This window comes from Labrus mixtus, chromosome 5 (genome assembly GCF_963584025.1).
Source record: "Labrus mixtus chromosome 5, fLabMix1.1, whole genome shotgun sequence".
Classification (NCBI taxonomy): Eukaryota; Metazoa; Chordata; class Actinopteri; order Labriformes; family Labridae; genus Labrus; species Labrus mixtus.
The window spans coordinates 20,668,598-20,689,716 of NC_083616.1; the positions used below are offsets into that span (position 1 = coordinate 20,668,598).

The 21,119-nt window shown below is 39.9% G+C and overlaps 1 protein-coding gene across 1 annotated transcript in view; it reads right to left on the reverse strand.

The window, feature by feature from the left end:
- Positions 1-21,119, reverse strand: part of si:dkey-215k6.1 (transmembrane protein 132C) — a 246,350-nt gene that overhangs the window by 59,588 nt on the left and 165,643 nt on the right. The window contains exon 5 of the mRNA XM_061038479.1: positions 9,311-9,506. Coding sequence (XP_060894462.1) covers positions 9,311-9,506 — 196 coding nt within the window. The remainder of the gene's footprint in view (positions 1-9,310; positions 9,507-21,119) is intronic.

Genomic DNA, 21,119 nt, shown 5'->3' on the forward strand with positions numbered 1-21,119 from the left:
GCGTGCAACATGAGCTGCAGGGCTTGCCACAACGAGCCAATGGGCTAAGATCAGTGATCTCACACTGACAATGACGTTGGACTGACACATTTTTATCGAGGGGGGCTAGAACCGAGCGTTACATGCGGCTAATGCTACAGCTAACAGGAGGACGTAGGAGAAGCCACGTTTCCGCGGACTTTGAATTTTTGCAAATAGATGTGTCTAAACATGCACAGGACACTTGGAAAACACACGAAAGAGCATATAAAACCAGAAAAAGCATAATATGGGACCTTTAAAGCTCCTGTGAGGAGATTATATCTGGAATTAAAACAAACCGGAATTTACACTGAAGTCTTTTTATGACCTACAAAAGCAAACAAGATCATCAGAAAGAAGGCTGTTATTTGATATGCCTGTCACCCCTAGGAAGCTGCCTGGGGTGGGATAAACTCTACTGACACAACTTATAACACAAAGTTGCACCAACAATTCATTGCAACTTGCCTTTTTAGACATTTAAAATAAAGAAAGATGAGAATTGATGTCACTACTTGCACATGAACTGGAAAAAATCAGTAATGATAAAACTCTTCTTGCTTTGATCTCTGCAGTCGCCAAAATGGAAACAATCTGAAAGTTCCTCACAGGAGCTTTAAGTGTTCAGAGTTTTTTTTTTCAATTTTTCCCTCCTCACCCTCTGGCAGGTTTCAGTAGGCCTCCAGAAGTTTTTTTTAAATTGTAACCATAAAAAACAGTGAAGTGATCCAACCTTTTAGTTTCTAACCTTTTTGTAAAAAATGAGTTTAGTTGGTTAAAAAAGGCTTATATCATTCTTCGTTGCATGATTACTCATCCCTCACCTACACTGTTTTAGGTAAGAGAATGTGTTTGAGTGGGAAAAGTTATCACAATGAGGCAATGAGAATTCTTTGGCAGGGAAGACAATTATTGATGAAATTATACTAAAAGTAAAAAGGCACAACAGAAGTTCATTTCACATCATTCACGTTTTTCATAGATACAGGCAAGCATCCCAACAGCAACCATGCAGAAAATTGTTCATTTTCCATCACATCCATCCTCGGTTTGTCATTTGCTATGTTCTTTGTAACATTTTATAAACGTTTTATTCATCACTTGGTACAATCGTGTATTAGTGGCATTGTGGGTTAAAAACGGTTAAAAAAAATATATATTGTGGCAAATATATCAGAAACATCTCACAAATTATGAAGCAAATAAGTCAAGGTTGAAAATGATGTGGGGCAAATAAAAACATTAAGAAAAGTAATTGAAAAACAAAATATTTTTTTTCATCAAGCATGTCTGAGATGTGTTTACAAAGGAAACTACAGCTTGAAGTTGACTGCCATTTGTGTCATACCATGCCAATATGCAACTAAAAACCCTTTTTCCTCAGAATAAAAACCATCAAAAGAAAAAGTGTTTTTCATCATCATCTTAATTTCCTTCCATATAATAACTGCCTCTGTTATTACATTAAGTTAGAAAGTTTGAGAACCCTGCTCCAGCCTTTACGGTCTACCTCCAAATGTGTTTTTGTGGCTTTAAACATCTCTCCCTTTCTTTGCCCCACACACTCTCATTCTTTCTCTCTTTTTCTTGATGACTGATTGGAGCGAGCCTGAGCCGCTTGGTATGGAAATGATCCTGGAGTGCAGGACATGCAAGTTCTCAGTGACCCATATACACACTCACTCACACATACACACTCACGCACACACACACGCTCGAACACACGCTATCACACTCGTAGAATATGTCATGTGTGTTGATTAATTAGGCTGTTGGAGTCTAACAAGCAAATACTGTAACTGAAGAGAAGCAGGAGGGCATGGGTGAGAAAAAAACGAGGATGAGGACTCGCTGTGGCTTCTTTAGAAATGAAGAGACTCAAAGTTGTGAATAAAACAGACAATGTTGGAGGTGAAATCCACAGCAACAGGGTTAAACTGTTATATGCGATAAAAACACTCCTTTAAATATGATGAATTCAGGAAATAAAATAGAAGACTATTAGGTAAAGTACAGAAAGAATATATCCTGATTTGATCATAACCTTGAAAATGACAAGTTGTAGTGTTTTTTTCAAAGGGTGGGAGCATTACGCTTTAATTCTCATCTTGTGATCGTGATTTCATGATATTAATTAAGAGGCGTCAGACACCTGAGAGTAGAAAAAAACAATAAATATCTGCATCCATGCTGAGCAGTGTGTGGGTTAAAACAAACAAGAGAGAACCTGGGGACTCTGTTTGTAAGATTAACTCCACAGTGTCTTGCTTAATGTCAGAGTTAATTAGTAAACACACACACACACACACACACACACACGCACACACACACAAGGAAAGCAAACAAGGGAATTAAGAAAACAATAGCTCCTGACAGAACGATAAAAAAGCAGAAATGGAGAAAAGGCTGTTTTTAATAAACAAACAGACCGTGAAAATGGTAAATCTATAAATGATGCGTTCCCGTGTGTGTCTGCTTTCATCAACGAATTATCGAGTGTTCCATTTCCTCTTCCTACTTACCGACTTCCTCCTCGAGAGAACCAATCAGAGGAGGCAAATGAAGGAGCCACTGAGAATTACTGTGCCGCTAAAGGGTCCGAACGTGCACACACATACGGCCTATAGAGAAGTGAAGCTCAGAGTCATCTTCAAGCAACACAGACAAACAAGTGTTCCAATTAATTATGAATTACACAGAAAAACCCCAGAGAGGCGAAACTCTGTGGAGAGAGAAAGAGAGGGAAAGAAGAAGAGACAGTAAGGACGGAGCAGAGAAAAACTGAGAGGGAAGCCTAGAGATGGAGGAGGGGGGGGGGGGGGGGGGGGGGGGGTGTGTGAGGATGGGAGGTCAAAGAGGTGGATGAAAAAGAGGAACAGCTGGAGGAAATGAGTTACGAAACAAACTGAATTCCAAGATAAGACAGACAAGAGAATACAGGGAAGAAAGGAAAACCATTTCTTTCTAACTATCCTACTTGTTTTACACAAAACAAACAGCAGACATAACCAGTTGTTGCAGAGAGAGAGAGAGAGAGAGAGAGAGAGAGAGAGAGAGAGTGGAGATGACATGCAGGAAAGCAGTCACGGGATGGATATGAACCCGGGCACCTGCTTTGAGGACTACAGCCTCTGTACATCGGGCTCCCTAACTAACTATTCGGCCACTGGCGCCGCATATTGCTGTCACTTTTGATCTAAATAAATGTATGTTTCTTGACAGAACATATCCTGCAGTTTGATAGCCTTTATTTCTTCATTCTATCTCTGTGTTCATGTTTTAACACCAAAACACACAAAAGACAAATTCCTTTTATGTGGAAACATACCTGGGAACAAACCCAACTCTGACTCTGATTCTGAAATATGTAGGTTAATAGGAAAATGTCTTTCCACATCTTCAGCTCACCTTCTCTGTGACGCAACTTTATTTAAAGTTATCGGCACATCGGTCTTACAGAAGTTTGCAGACAAAATACAAAACTTACTATTTAAATTACCGTATTTGAATCATGCTGATTTACAAAGAAAACAGTTCTCAGTCTCTGTATCTCTCTTCCTTTCTCTCTGAGGCTCTAAAACAGTCTCAGTCCAAACACAGGTGTATATAACGGCTCTTATGCCGGGTGCATATGACAACATTTCAGATCCAATTTATCAGCTGTTAAAATATCTCTAAGAGCAGGGAGAGTATAGCAAGTCCATCTCTAGCCTTAGTTTTTTTTTTATTCTATTTCACTGCGGCTCAAATAACGGCCTGTTTCGTCCTCTTTGTTCGTCCATTTGAGTCCATTATTCTCCCTCATGTTGTCTATCAAAAATAGACCTCCTTTTAACCAAGCTTAGTCAAATATTTACAGATGGAAAGAAAGAAACGGCTGCTGCCACTCCAACGTGACATGGTGTGATGCTGTCCATGGTGCTGAAACCTCTGTCGACCTGACACTCCTGTGGTTCACTGCAGAGGATGCAGCCTGGTCTCTTTGATCACTTACTGTAGATTTATAACAACTCTACGTCAGTATGTAGAAGTTATCTAATTTAGCATTCATATTTTGTATCGTTATGGGATTGTATTTGATTATTGTATTGAATAGGATTTATCCAGGAAGACTGCTGTTGTTTCGTATTTGTTTCACTTCACAAACATTAAAATGACATTAGCTTACACTTACTTCTCTGACCTAAAATATATTTACACTTCAAGGCTGCAGAGCCATATTTTAAATAAAGATTACTGGATATGCAGTGTTCACCCGGTGTAGCTGGTGTTAGCTGTAGAGCATGAGAACAGTTTTTTTGAGATTGTAGCAAAACATTCACTTGGTGCATGGTTCCCTTTTTCTGAAATGTTGAATTCTGACTGTGGAATTGAATAAGCTATGCAACAAGCACAGATAAGTCAACCCTTTGTGCAGGCAACTGGGACATTAGCTTTTTGCTTTTAATTCTATTCACCTGGTGACATAATCTTTAGCTCTTTAAGACAGACTGTGATGTTTCCAGCCAATGGCAAGACGAGTTAAAACATCCCAGCTAGACCAGTAGGATTACACGTAGGGCGCTGGACTAAAATATAGCAAACAGCAGTGGAAGTAGTCGAGAGAGGGAAATAGTGATGGATCAACTGCATCTAGAAAGTATGAACTTTAGTTTTTTAAACCGCTGCATTTAAATGAATCAAGCTTCACCGACTTTTCTGGGCTTTCACTTTCTTCAGAACTTCTCAGTATCAAACTGAAGCTGACAGTCTGGTTTGAATAGAAGCAAGAATTTCTCACTGAGCGGTCAAGTGTGAAAAGGTACAGACTCAATTCTGTTCACCGACTGGCTGCCACTGTCAGTTACAATTCAAAAGATGACTGGCCGTTAGTCCACTTTTCAGCGATTTAAATACAAATGTACTTCTCTGATGAGTCTGCACTTCTCCTGATCCACTTTGCTCTTCTCCATAAATGCCTCAATAGAGTTACGTGACTTTTTATGTAAGTTTGTGTGAATATTTGCAGAAAGCATTCATCAGATGAGAACATTATTCCAAAGGGTTTCATTGATTGGACTAATGCCTACAACTTAATCATGTCACTGACTGCAAATGAGAGCGAGCAGAGACAATGACCATACAGCGGAGAATGAATGAATAGAGTCATTCTAGTTTCCTCTCTTCCTAATCGGACTTCTCCCTCTCTTGGTATCAGTCTATCTCTGTTTCTATCTCTCTGTGGTGCTCTTCTTGTCTTTTCTTCTCTCTTCCTCCTCTCCCCACCTCTTCTCTCCTCTCTAAAAGATGAAACCAATTTTTCCAGCCCCCACAGGAGACAAATTGCTCCTAATAATCCCTCGTTTCCTGAAGAGGGCCTCTTTCTTTCTTTCCCGCTCAGAGAAGAGACCAGGGCCTTAATGGATATGTGGAATTAGAAGCCACATATTGTAGAGGGCTTGGTAATGATAGGCAGTGTTCTGGTTTGATATTATTTCTTTGTAAAGATAGAAGCCATGCATTACCACATCACTGGTCTGACTTTTGATTAGAGAGATGGCGGGTGATGCTCTGAGGTGGATTTGAATCATCCAAACAGATCAGACAAAGAAATAATGTGTGAAAGCCAGAACAGAGTGCTCTTAATGCTGTTACATGTGAAGATTCGTCTGTTTTGGAGGTTCCAAATGTAAATATCCCACACTTCGTTGCATGGTTTTGCTTGTGATATTTTGTTCCCATCCTAGATGCAGACTTGTTAAGGAGGAAGAATGCAAGCCTGTGTGAAACTTTTCACATCCCTTTGAAGATCCCACCTAATAATTTTAGTCCTTCTTCTTCCTTCCTTCCCAGGACGGTGGGGGGGAGGGGCGCATGTGCTTTCATCTCAGTGACCCAATGCAGAGACCCCTCTCAGTGACAGGCTCCCTAAACCAACAACCAACAATCAACATCTGGTCAGCAGCTCTGGTAAACAAATCAGGAGACCCAAATGGCTTGTAATGGCAGCCATTTTGATGCTTTTACCCAAACAAGAGAAGCCGAAAAGAGACGGACGGAGAAAAAGTGGAAAGTGGATATGTGTGTTTGTTTGCGTGCATGTGTGTAGGCTAGTATGAGATAAACTCAGTCAGGCTATGAAGGTCATATTTTCTATGAGTGTTCAGGTGTGACGCAAAGAGGAAGAAACATTTGATTGAGATAATCACTGACTCATCCTCTTATGATCAAAACTTTTTCATAAATAAGAATTCAAATCAAACTATTTGCCACTGAGCGTTTTGTAATAATATTTGGTTGACTTAGAGACCTTCTTAGCCTTGCTTAAATCCCTTAAAAGTCAGAACATTACAATACATGACTCTGTATGACCGTAACTTAAAACACCTGTGAGTAGATTTTAGCTGGTTATGAAACACTGTGAAAATGAATACTGAGACCATCAGAGTGAACAGTGACAATTACAATTAAGTTATTTTTAAAGCATTCGAACAATACCTCTGGGTAAGTGTCAGACGAGCTACTGCCTTTGTTAATATTCACCACAGGCAAGATTCATGATGAGTGACATGTTTGACTGTTAGAAGACTGAGACTGAGATTAAACGTTAGAACAAAAATACCTACACTTGTCAGGACATAATCAGCAGAGATAAGACGTACGGCTTCGTCCAAAGGGGCTGCCAAAATTCACACAAACTAAAAGTTCCTAACAGGAGCTTTGACCAACTCAAGGTAAGGTTAGGCTTATTTTAGCCTATAACTAAATGCATTGGAGTAATGAGTTAAGAGGTTGTCAGAAATGTGTGTGTTAGAAATGTCAAATCTCAATACACAAACATACACATTTTACAACATTAAAAACTCAAGGGGCACATGGTTCTTAGTGATCCCAAACTATAGACTGTACCTTTGTATCTTATATTCATAAATCTGTCAAAAGATATTTTCCCTGAAAAATACATTCGCAGACGGAAAAAGCAGGCGAAAAAAACCTAACAGTACTGCTGTTTCAAATGATGTTTCCACCCTGCTTTCTGCAGTGTGTGAAAGAGACATGGGTTGCAAAAGCCCTGAACAAAATTGGGTTTTCTCACTAGGGCTTTGCTGTTTGAAGAAGAGCTATCAGGCTAGATTAGCTCTACCTCAGTGGTAATGGAACTGGGAGTATTTTGAAAAGCATCCTTTTCCTTACTTTAGAGCAGGAGGTGCTGGGATGCTTCAGATATGGCTGTTTGGATCCGTGAATGCAGAAAGTAAGGGCAGATTTTGTCTGATTACTAATCTTAAAGATGAAAGAAGACTCTCTACACATTTTAACCTTTTACTGACCCTGCCAGATACAAGAAGATCAAGTCAGAACTTCTATTTTATGTAGAAGTTTTGTGAAGAGGAGTAGTTGAGCTTATTTTTTTGTCCTGATTGGGAATGCCACGTAGCAATAGATACAATACAATTATGTTTGGGCATACTTTTATGTAACTTACAGAAGAAGTGTGTAAAATTGAAAGACAGCTAGTCTTGAGTTAGAGAGCAACCAACCAGCCATTCGTGAAAAGAACAGGGGAGATATCTGCTCGAGAGGTCTTGTTTGGTTCAGCTGTTATTGGCTACTGGTAACTAGAACTGGTCAAACATGGCATACACAAGATGTACTCATTCTGAAGATAAATAGTACATTTTTAAAAAGTTGAAAAAGGTTATTTTTGAAAATGATTATACATGAATAAAAATATATATATTCATAAATTACATATATTTTATTTCTGTTTTGACAACAACTCTGCCAATAGATCCCTGAATCCCAAACCATGGGCCTGTTACTGTGTTCTTGTTTTCAAATGCTATAGCCACTCTTACTCAAAAAACAATATGCAACAAAAAAAAAAGTTTATTAACACTGGATATCTGAATTGAGGATTTGGCGACTGATCGTTGGAATCATTGTCCACAGTCTGTCTCCCTGTTCCTCCAGTTCCCTTGCCATTCTCCACCTCTTCAACAGATGAACTTGGACTCAGTCCCCCTGAACCCACTTCAATCATCAGCCCTATACTGCACTTAAGTCCCAGTTTGTCCTTGATGCTATTTTTGTTGCTATTTTGATTTTCTGTTTTTCTTCTCCTTCTTTTGCATTCTTCAACTAGAAACATTTTTCCTGCCTGCCTGTCGACCTGTTAATAGAGATATTCAGGTACTGATGCCGATATCTGCAACAATACGGATAGGAATACCAGTACAACTTAACTGCCCCAAATGTGGTATTGGGTTTCATAGAGTACGCCAATAAATGAAACAGATGAAACCATAATAAAATTATCCACAGCGAAATGTTAGTCCAAGCAAGCAAACTGTCAGCACTCAGTGTTTTCCACCAATATCCTTTCTATTTTTTAAGGCACTAGGATAGGAAGTGAATTCAATATTTGTCTATTGGCTCATACCAAACTGTAGGTATGTGGATTTCAGGTTTCAGAAAGAAACAAATGGAACCCAAACATCTCTCCCTACCACTCTCTGTCTATGCTTTCAAATGGACATTACATCACACCAATCTTCTTGTAACTATCTGCATTTGGGTCCTTACCTCCTGCCTACACTACTTGCTGTGACATAATAATTTAAAAGGCTTACTGCTATAATACAAGAAGGCAAACAACACGCTATTTCCTATTGTCATCCAAGTATGCATATAATGACGGAAGTTTTTTATCTCCTCAATGATAAGTTTAAGTGGAAGGAACAAAGCAGGGTTTCTGTCATTATTGAAAGCTGCCATTTAAGGCCTTAAGAGGAAAATGTGTGAGAGTCTCAACAGGACTGACACCTGCCAGGATGACACATGTGCGGGGGAAGCATTGTGCGTGAAAGTATCTGTCTGTGAATTTTTTTGTGGATGATTGAAATTGCAAATGCGACTCTGTGTGTTTGCATTTGCATACACTTAGAGGGTCTCAATATGTGAATTTGCATACATGTCTATAGGCGCTGTACCTGTGTTGGTGTGTGCACATTTGTCAGCCTGCTTGTCATTTTGAGACCTGTGAGAGTGAATCCTGCTGTGTGTGTGTGTGTGTGTGTGTGTGTGTGACCGAGGGGCTTGTAGCAACAGGAGGGGGGTAAACAAGCTGACCTTTCCAGCTTTGATCAACCTGGAGCAAGAAGCTCGGGGTTGTCAGTAAGAACATTATGAGGCAGAGGAAATAGAGTAGAAAATGGAGTCTATTCCAGCATCAGGAATGTGTGCTGCTGGGTCCGTCTGTATGTACGCTCACAGATATCTGTATCTGTTCTCATCTAATATCGCTTACCTCAGCCAGTGGTACGATGCCCTGTATGTCGGCATTGCTGATGTAGAGGTGCGAGACTTTCTCTGTTTGCCTGGAGGTTGTCTGTGAGCCAGTCTGGTATTCGATGTTCCAGTGTAGAGTCTGGGTTGGCACCAGGTTGATGACGTTATCCACCTCAAATTCCAGCTGCATCACTTCGTATGACGGACTTTCCAATCTACAGAGGTGAAGAGAAGGACAAAGGTGTTTTTTTAAGTTGTCTGTTAAAAAACACTCCTGGCCTGAATTCATGTTATCCATGTGATTAAATGGCCTGTTCTGCGCGTCATTTACCGGCTGTAAATCATTTTGAAAGACATGGATTCTCCCTCTTGGCCTGAGGTTTCCATTGTTTGTATTTGTGGAGTTTTTTACTCCGTCCCCACATCAAGTCACGAGGAACATAGGGTGTTGCATGCTTTACAGATCGTAAAGCCCCGCCCCAACCCCCATTCACACTTCCTATCTGTAGACCACAGGGGGAAAAGAAGCAGCATAAAATACTTTTCATCACCTCTACCTCTCTTTTCTGATTCCAGGTGTACAAAAAAAGTCTGTCATTTTGACAACTCTAAGGTCTACTGCACATTGTGCCCTCACAACTTTGGAGACTGTCATTACCTGCTTTGCCTCTCTGCCTGACAAGCATCCTGATTCAATCTGCTGCTGTGAATCAAATCCAGTGGTGTTGTTAATCCCTACAATCCCTATCAACGTTTGGGGTTGGAAGTCTAGTTGAGACCGAGAGGATTGTGGTTGGATGCAGAATGACTAGATGCATAAATATCTGGATTAAAATTAAATTAAATATCTATACACTGCATTCAACTGTTGTGTTTGTGCAACTGTAAGCCGCTTTAAACTGAGAAAAATAAACCCAGCAGGTCTTAAATAAAAAAGACTATCTGAAATATGACAGTACATTTTCTGTGGTCAAGATAACAGTGAAATATGCCCTCCTACAGTTCACAGTCAGTACAAAACAAAACGTCTACTGCTGGATTTTGGAGATAAACATTTACAACTGTCGACTGTTTCACAGCGACAAGAGAGGTGTAATGGAAATTGTTTAGAAGCAGTTTAGCAACTCCAAAACATGCTGATTACATGTGTGACTACCCTTCCCAACATACACACACACACACACACAAGCCCTGCGGCTAGTGGAACATAAATTAGAGAGAAAAAAGGTAAGCAGCTGTAAATTGATTTTCAAGTCAACATTTCAGTGCTCTGTCCTGAGCCCCACACACACACACACCCACACACAGATACATATAGGGGTTAAAGGCCATGACAAAGCCAATTGCTAAGGGCCTGTGATAGCTGGCATGCCCCTGAGTGTGTGTGTGTGTGTGTGTGTGTGTGTGTGTGTGTGTGTGTGTGTGTGTGTGTGTGTGTCTGTCTAGGGAGATGGCGTGAGTGATGTGTTACACAGATAGATTAAGGAGAGAAAACTGATGGGTGTCAGCTCCCCTTGACCTCTTTCAGATCCTTCCATCATGCCTGCTTTTCTTTCATCTGTCTCCACACGTCTATCTGCCTCCTTCTGTCTCTTATCAAACCCACTCTGACTCTTTTTTTTTTTTAATAGTTATTGCTTCTTATAATAGAACAGTTTATGTCCTTATATTAGTTTATTTGGCTTTAGTCACATTGAACGATATCTTACAAATAGAACTAAAGTAACCCCTGGAGAGATGATCATTTCACCTACCTTACCCTGGGTCTACAGTTATCATGGTAAATAACAACTCATTGTGCCCTGACATGCAGTGCGTATATGTTTTACAATAGTTTAAATACAGGTCAATTACAACCATTACCAAATGGAAGCACGAAAGCATCCCACACAAAAACGTATGCCTTTTCTGTAGGTCTGTTTCAAGCCATTACCAATATATATGACGGATCAAAGTGGCTGGTTGAGCCCAGGTCATTTGGAGTTGACAGATCCTTTTTCATCATAATTCAAACCTACACATTCTCACTTCCTACTTGTCAAATATGGCAGCTTGGTAAGTGGCCCTGAGCTTTGAAAATATAACAATCTAGGTACCACCATTAGAAACTCAAAATAACGCTGTCAAATTATTATAAATAGAGAAACAGCATCCAGGTTATATTCATCTGGAAACCCATCTGCCTGACTATGACATAGCCTATGGGAGTGATTGCCAACTCTTGAGGGCTTTCAGTATAGCAAACGATTAGCCATGGAGGACATCCGGAAGGACTTTCTCTCTGTACATTGCAATTGTTTACAATAAACTAGATACTTTTGGGGCAAGAATGGAATTGGAGTTGAGAGACTATGTTGAAGAGTTGTCTGTAAGCAGCTATTGTTGTCCTGTATCCAACCAAAGCCTGCTGAAATTCAAGAGTACTGACTTCATATAAAAACCAGAAAACTTAAATACAGATGAATACAGATTATTTAAATAGCTGTTACATTGAATAAATAAAAATAAATACAAACTTGCTGATATTTCCCATTTCATGTCTTTGGATGTACACTGCAACAATCATAACCACTGGGTTAAAGTCTGGAAACCATTGCAGTCTATGTTAGGCACCAAAACTTCTAGGATTGGTTTGAAATGACAGACCAGTGTTTGGTTGTAAGTGCTAAGGTATGTACTATAACCATGTAACTAAAATGATGGTTTATTTAACAAACATACATTATTGTAAATGATAAATGGACTTGAGCTTGTATGGAGCTTTTTAGTCTTCTGACTACTCTAAGTGCTTTAACACTGCATGTCACACTGACCAATTCACACCCATTCACACACTGGTGTGAGGATTTTTGGTGAGCTCCACCATGCCCTGTGTGTGTATATGTGTGTGTGTCCATCAACAGGACTAGTTGTTTTACCTCCAAGGACACAGTAGCCCTATTTCAAATTTTTCAGCTAAACCTTAAAAAAAAAAAACCTGCAGAGGTTTGGACACATACACACGGAGACACAATGCTCTGTCACTCTCAGTCTCTGTTCCTGTCTCTCTCCCCCTCACAGACACATGCACACAGGCAATGCACAAGCAACACACTGCTCTGTCTGTCTCACACACACAAGCATGTACAAAGAACCTCCCAGACAAAGTTGAGTGTGTTTGGGCGCGGTGTAATCGCTGGAGCTGAAAAAGCAATGTGTCTGCAGTGACAGGTTCATTCAGGTGTTAGCTCCGTCCCAACCACAGGGCTCCATAACAATATAACACTGTCCTCTAGTGCATACACGTACACACATACACGCACACTCACATACACACTCCAGAAGATTGTTCACCTCCACTCAAAACCGAGCAAACAATACCACTGCAGAAATTCACAATTTCTCACAGTCTTGGAGACTATTATCCTACAGGTGATGCTGACCTTCAGCTACTACCCCTGTTACTGACACAGTGATGAAGAGTCCATGAAATGGTACCCATGTGAGTCATGTGACCTGCTGTTGTGACAATTGGCCTTTGTGAACCAGAATTTCTATTAATGAATAACTCAATTTAACTAAAATGTTTTGAATTACAGTCAAAAGTTTAACAATAGAAATAGGGTTTTTTCCCCACACAGTAAACCAAAATCTAGCCACATTAGAGACCTGACATTGCAATGTTTTTATAACCTGCCAACTGTAGTCAGAACTGTAGCATTTGTCTTATGGTCGGAACCCTCTAATTTGGAAAGCGGTCTACCTCACTTGAGTGTTGTTTCATATGTAACATTTGCTAAACCAACATTATCTAATGAACGCCTGCTGAATGTGGTGCTCACTCATGTTATTTCACTGCGTCGTTATGAGTAGGAGGTCATCGTGTGAAAAACCAATACAAAACAGCTGTGACGTCATAGTGAGGTTATCAGGATTTAGTTGCAGAACGACAGCACCGAAGGCTCAGGTGTAAAATGAATGGCTCGCCACTGATTTTTTGAAGAAAAGTTTCTCAGCCTATGGAAGCTGTCATGGATGGATTAGCCTATAAACCCAGATAAAAGAAGATACTCCTGGCAGCACAGCACAGAGAGTCTTGTGAGACGTTCAAGCTGGACTCACTTCTTACACTCATGTGTAACTGGCCTGGCACTTCTGGAGTCTCAGAGCTGATTAGGAGTCATGAATGACTTTTTTTTTGGTGTTTATCTATTTAGCCATCAATTAAACAATTTCAATTCCAGGCTTGGACAACAGAGACACACGTTTTGAAGCTTAATTTTTACCCTCTCTATTTTACTGTGCCTTAACCTTTACAAACACATTTTCATTCACCCATCAAATCTGTCTAGCATTTACACAAGTCACTGTTCATCAGTTTGATCAAACGATTGAGATTATAGAGACATTCATTGTTGCCAGAGGATGGAACCGATGATTGATTGCTTGGTTGGTTTGACATATATTTTGTTGTGGTTTTGTGCAAAATTTCTCAACAACTATTGATTAGAGCTTTCACTGGAACACAGTTGACCAGATGTCAGTGAGATGTGTGCAAATTCTGAATAAAAAGAGTTGGAATTTGAAAGTTTTCTCGATGAATGTCTTGCAGCCTATGTGTGTCCTTGAGCTGCCTCCTAGTTCAACACTCGTTTCCTTATCTTTCTGCCCACTTAATAAATGACTTCCATTCACAAATTCACTCACACAAACACACATGCAGTTACCCTGAGACACGTCCAATGGCCTTACAGTTGAAGTGGCTACAAAGTCAAGGTCCTGTTCCTCTCTCTGTCATGGCTTCAGTAACACAGCCACATAGGACTGTTTCATACGCACACACACCCACACCCACACACACATGCTTACATCATCCCTTGAGTGATGAATACGAGTCTCACTGTTAACAAAACTCACTGCTGCACTATGCAACATGCACTGATTATTACCAGAGCGTCTGAACTGACATTGATTGGATTCAGTGCCTCGGAGAGAAATTCAGCCTGTGATTTCAGTGGGTCTAAAATGCGTTTAAATAGATATATTGCCGGTGGTGATTATTATATATATAAGAAATGGTATGTTTCCCCTAAACTTTTAGTGTTTCAGGTGAGTTTACCTCCCTGTAGCTCCTCAGTTCCCATTGCTGACCCCTTGCTGTTTCGTCCTCTAAAGAGACGCAGGTGATAGCCGAAGGAAAATCTCTCCCTTTATGTCACCCTCAGAGTTGTAACAAAACACACACTCATACACACACACACACACACACACACACACACACACACACACGCTCACTCACGTTGTGTAGCAAGTGCAGGGAGGACAGGTTGTCTTATCAGAGTGTACTGTAGGAAAGTGGTGGTCTCAGGGGAAATTCAAAGGACAATAGAGAACAAACACACACGCACACACAACAACAGACATGCACCGCAAGCAAGAAGAGAGGAATCATCCCCTGGGAGAATACAACACACGAAAGTAAGGATGGAAAAGGAAGGATCTTTTTTTCTCTCTTTGCTTGTAGGAAGTTGTCACTTGCAGCATTTCCCCTCAGCAACCGCACAGCCAGTGGCAGACAGCAGGTGTGTGTGACACAAAGGGAGACAGAAGGGGGGGGGGGGGTTGCTTAGAGATATCTGATATAAGACAAACTCTAAACTGAGGAAAAATGATGGATAGATAATACAGAGTAAAAAAAACATGATTAAGGATTGTAGCAAAATGGGAAAGACGTTCCAAATAGAGCAAAAGAGCAAAAAATAAAATCACCCAAAGAAAAACAAGTTAACAACACAAACGTTCTCTCTGTCCCACACATGGAAACACACACACACACACACATACAGTAGCTGTCAGAGGTGTGTTAGCTGCAACAGGGAGACAGAGAAAGACAGAAGTAAAGGCGAGACGACGCCAGGCGGAACCTCAGCCCGACAACACTGTCACAGCCATCATCCACCTTCACCTTCACTGCGTGTGTGTGTGTGTGTGTGTGTGTGTGTGTGTGTGTGTGTGTGTGTGTGTGTGTGTGTGTGTGTAGAATAGAGAGAATGAACATGTGTGTGTGACAGCTGGATGCAGAAATGCAACGCACCATCGCAGACAACCCCTGTCAGTTTGGTTTAAGACAACCTCAAACTGTGTGTGTGCGTGTGTGGATAGTGTGTTTCATTCTGTGCGTGTGTGTGTGTGTGTGTGTGTGTGTGTATTTCACCCCCAACCTGGCAGTCCATCAGCCACTCACATTTAATTTCAACACCCCAATGCGCACTTCGGTTGCATACACGCCACCATCCATCCACCGCACACCCACTGAGTCTTCTTAACCTGGTTTAGCCTCCCCTGACCAGCTGTCAGATATCGGTTGCCATCAGTTACCAAAGCATGTGTCAAGGGAAATGGGAAAAAGGTGATAGATTGAAAGCAAGTAGGACATTTCCAGGATGCTTTTTTTTAAAAACTCTGTAGCCAGGAGAAGCCTTCAAAGTTGACAAGATGATAAGAAAAGAAAGTACTGAATACTTAATGCTAATGCATTACATGAGGAGACAAGATTAGTCCTGGTGCTCTGTTGTGGTTTTAGTTTTTTTTTTTGGATAAATATGAGGGAAACACGAATGCATCATTCATCAGATCAGACATCAACCGTGTTATGTTTTAAACCACACAAATGCATCAACAACATTCTTTTATTTATAGACTTACATACCGATGCGCTCACACTGCGTTGAGCACACAAATTTACATTGACACAAATGCAAACAGGCATTTCTAATATATGAAAATTGATTTTCACATAGACACATACTGCCTCAGTCTATGTCCAACCCCCGCTGATGTTTGCGTTCCAGCTGTGACCTCCACTGTGTAACTAAAAAAAAATAAAAATACACACACTGAATGTAAAAATTGCATTATGTTAAGAAGCTCTTCAATGATACACTGTCAGAACAACACTCACGCTCGTCTCTTGGTTTCACTTTTTCACAGAGCACATTATTCAAACAATGTAATACATTGTCACACAGGATAACACGAGCTTATAATACAATGAGGCATCAACACACAATCCGATGACGCACAGGGCAGCTTACACAACTTCAACATCTATAAATGCATAATACACACGCATACGCATGCAGGCTGAATGCAACAAAAGAACTGATAGAACCCTCGAACTTTGAGTTTACAAAAGAAAATAGACTTTTGTTTCAGACACCGCTCACCTTTGTTGGATAAATCACCCAATTATGAACGTACATGATTAAAAGAAGCTATTGTCATGGCAGGATATGTCTTCCTTTTATTGTCGACATTGACTGTAAACCACACAAAAGACAAGTCAATTTCTGGGTATGTTTATGAAAGTGTGTTCGTGTGTGTGTGTGTTTGTCTATCTGAGCTGTCCAGAACACACTCAGGTTGTCACTGAGAGGACAACGGGGACTCTGGGGGGATGAGTTTGCAGAAACTAAGGAGACATGCACACACTCTTATACACACACACACACACACACACACACACACACACACACACACACACACACACACACACACACACACACACACACTGCCCTGCATACACACACACACACACACACACACACACACACACACACACACACACACACTGCCCTGCATACACACACACACACACACACACACACACACACACACACACACACACACACACACACACACACACACACTGCCCTGCATGTACATACAGGCTATGACACAGTTTGTTTTAAATCAAGCTGTAGTTCAAAGTATGTGATGTGTTCATACATTTGCATATACACAACACTCCTCCCCTGCACTATTCATTTAAGCGTGTGCGTATGACACACATAAACACACATACACTCTCAAGGTGAGACTTAAGAGGATGTAAGACGACAGATCAATAGTGCTGAGCAGCTGAAGAAAGCCACACTGACACTGACACACAGGTCTTGTTAGTTACGATCCTTTAAGTAGTTCTTTCAGCTTCAGCCGCACTCGATCTTCGCTTCAGTTTTGTCCTTCATCACACTTGATTTGTAAGAAATATTCAAAATAATATTTTAAAACAATTTTAAATTTTTTTTTAATTTTTTTAACCCTATTTAACATTTAACTATAATCATGCTAATTCATGTATACAAATTTTATATTCGAGGTAAAAACATTTTTCTCTTTGTTTCTCCTCATTTTATATTAAAATTCAATAAAACTTTAAGTAATCTTATTGTCACACATTTACTTACAATTCATGGACTGTTTACAACTCAAGACCACACATGGCGAGTCCTGGAAAACTTTAGTGAAAAACAGTTTTCTGTATTAAAAATACAGTACTGTATGTATACACTAAAATGTAAAAATGTATTCATATTTGACTAAACATATGTCGTTTTTTTTGTTTGTTCAGTACTTTCATTAGCTTGAACATTTCCAACAATTTTCAAAGCCAGATAAATAAAAAATCCATAATTTTATAGTTGTCACAAGATGTGTCTTGTCGCTACTGCCTGCATGACAGAGCTGCCATGACAGACACGACATATTTATCGTTGCCATGGAAACACTGTTTGTCTACATTTGCATATGTTGATGAAGTCTCTTTTAGATTTGTAAATATATGTAGGCAAAGTGAGACGGCTTTCATATCATCTTGTGCTTACTATAGATGATTGGACAATTGGCCGATATCTGCAATCTTTGAATTTTTCCAGACTTAAAATGATCTGAATACAGAAATATACTGAGCAGTTACACATGTACCAAATCTTCCTCTCTCTGTATCTTCCTCTCTCTCTCTCACTCTGTCTCACACACACACACACAAAGGAATAGCTGTGGTGGGATGGTTAGTAAAGAGGTTATTCCCTGGCATGATTGCACACAGGTCCTTCTCCGACATGTACAGACCTCCCATTGAGCTATAAACAGACAGACACACACACACACACACACACACACACACACACACACACACACACACACACACTCTTTCTAACACACTCACCCAGAGACATGCACGCACCTACTGCAAACTCAAAGTCTTCCCTCCTCATTCACCCCTGTTTTTAAAAATCACTCCCCCTCCTTCCTCAGATTAACAACAATGACACACATTTTTGTCTTTTCATCTCACTCACACGAGGGGGCAAACACAGAACCCCCCGACACGGATCTACACCAGGATAAAACATGCAAATGCTTTTAAGAGAGGCTCAGCAGAGGGACATGAGTGTGTGTCTGCACCTGTGTGTGTATCTGCTCCATACTCAAATGCTTTCCCAAGTGTCATGTTTTGTATTTTTTTGTTTTTCGAAAGTATTTTTATATATTTAGTTCTTTGTTTTCCTGGCTGCACACAGCAGAAAACGTAAGGGAGGATGGCAGAGGAGAGCATTCAACAAAGCCAAAAGAGCTTCAGGATGTGCAATGCCACTAATTCATTCACATGGATTTAGATTGGAAACATGGCTTTTTTAAAATATTGGATAAAATGTTGACAGTTAACTAACTCTTCAAGCTAGTCTTTCATTTTAGGGAATCAATACAAATTTTGTCTTTGAGGGCTTTGAAGTTATGAAACAGACTGCATAAAAGACTTAATGAACAATGAAAATAAGCAGTGTTCCTTTTGACAAGAAATCTTTATCTAGTATCAGTCTTAGTCACTCAGTCTTTTGTTGTTGATTTTCGTCACATTTTAGCTTTTCTTGTTTTGTTTTAGAGTAACTCAATCTTCATTTCAGTCTCAATATGGTCTAACCTTAACCCTAACCCAATGTTTTAGTTACAATTTTTCCTAGACAGTGTTACGGATCTTAAATAGATTTTGCAGGAAGATATTTCTCCTCGCTGTAAAAATTATAACGAGAAGTTAGACTGCAAAACTTTGTTAGTCATGTTTGCTAACTAAAAACTGACACTCAGTGCCTGATTCATATTAGGACTGTGTGGCTCATTATATACTGTATATGTGGACTAAAATGAAGCTTATTCAGGATCAGGGGCAGATCCAGACTATTTCACTGGTGAGCTGATTTATGCAGGTCTGGTATGAAGTTTGCTTACATACATGAAATAATAGCATTTATTTCCCCTTTTTTTTATCTCCACTAGTCAGACTTTAACTACTAACATATATAGGCTATCTAAAGTTGAATTGCTAAGGGGTTCATAAACACAATTTATTTTCAAAGTCACAGTCTTGTACAAACGTAAGAAAATGTGCCATACTGAGATGCACAGAAAGCTACTTACTGCCTCTGACGCGGCTCAAATAATGATGATTTTTAGCACAAGTCCCTGACATGCACCAGGAAAGAACCATCCTATAATGATGAGAAGACACACTGAGGCTTGGAGAATACGCAGCGAACGTGTTGCAGATAAATCACAAGTTAAAAAAGAAAACAACTGTGATCAAACTTTGGTTTGTCCGCTTGAACACGGACAACTTTTCTTGTCTCCTCTTTATTCGTCATGGCATTATGAACTGAGATTTCACCATAATTTTTGTTTTCAATATGTTTACTATTTACTGTACGTTGTCACCTCAATTAAGTCATGAAAAAAAAAGGACTTAAAACTGAAAACAAAGACCGATCACAACTGTTTTTTATGCCTTTTACGATTTCTTGCAAATGTAGCGATTTACACTTCACTTCCCAGAAGGGCCTTTTGTATTTTCCACAGCAAAGATTAGGTGATCCAGTTGAACATTTGACTTTTAAAAGAGAGCTTTACAGGATTTATTTCAGGACACAATCGCCATACAGATAAGATGTACCAGTATACCCACAGGAGTTGCCAAAATGGACACAATGTGAAAGTCCCTCACAGCAGCTTTGACTTTTACAGCATTCATCAAAAAAGGCCTGTCTCATTGGCTAATTGCCTGATGGTGAAATAGCATCAACTTATTTTAGCCTTGGGTGCCTTTGTTTACAGTCGTCCTATAACTTGAGCAGCGAGAATTCAGTTAAAGTTGAGAGACCATATCTTACAGATTGTAAGCTGCACTTGCATGCAAAGGTCTTTTCAAAGACAATATGCATATGTCAGATGACGGCTGATTGAATCCAGGGTTACGTGACTGTTGGTGCATCTGCCTCCTTTTGTTTGGTTACTAATTCTGTATTTATATCAAGACGATCTAGAGATTATCAAAAGCCATTACAATCTCCAGACTATGAGGTCCGGAGATTAGACACTTTTCCACTGTCCACGCAGCTGGAGAATATCTGCTCATTCAACTTGTTTTTCAAAACAAACAGGGTGACGATAGGACAGAAGAAAAGATCAGATTTAGAGAGGAAGGAAGAGAGAGAGTAATTAAGATACAGAAATACAGAGTAAAAGAAAAGAACAGGACAGAGTATTAGAGAAATAAAGATGAGCAGAGTAACATGCTACATCTCAGCAAGGTTTCCAGTGTTAGACTCCATCAGGACCGTTCTGGTTCAACTCATTTCTTCAAAAACAACATGATGAGAATCATCACCGTGATGAGATGCAGATGATGCACTGTTAACAAGTGAAATCCCCTTCACATTTCTCTGTAGATCTCATTAAGACCGACATCTCTTCCCACTTAGTTACCTCACACAACCCATGCGACTTCAGCTTAGGCTTTGATCAAATGACAGATTGTCGCTTCGTTTCTTTAAAAGGATTTTCTTATGTCAGTGAAAAATAGTTGGTATTTCACTACAAAGTCTTGCCTCCCAGTTGGGCTTCATTGAACAGAGTATGAATGTGAAAAGGCTCTGATGAGTTCTAGTTTTAGTTTACTTGCACATTCAATGTAAAGCCAAAATTACAAAAAAATCAAAAAAGGAAAGTTAAAA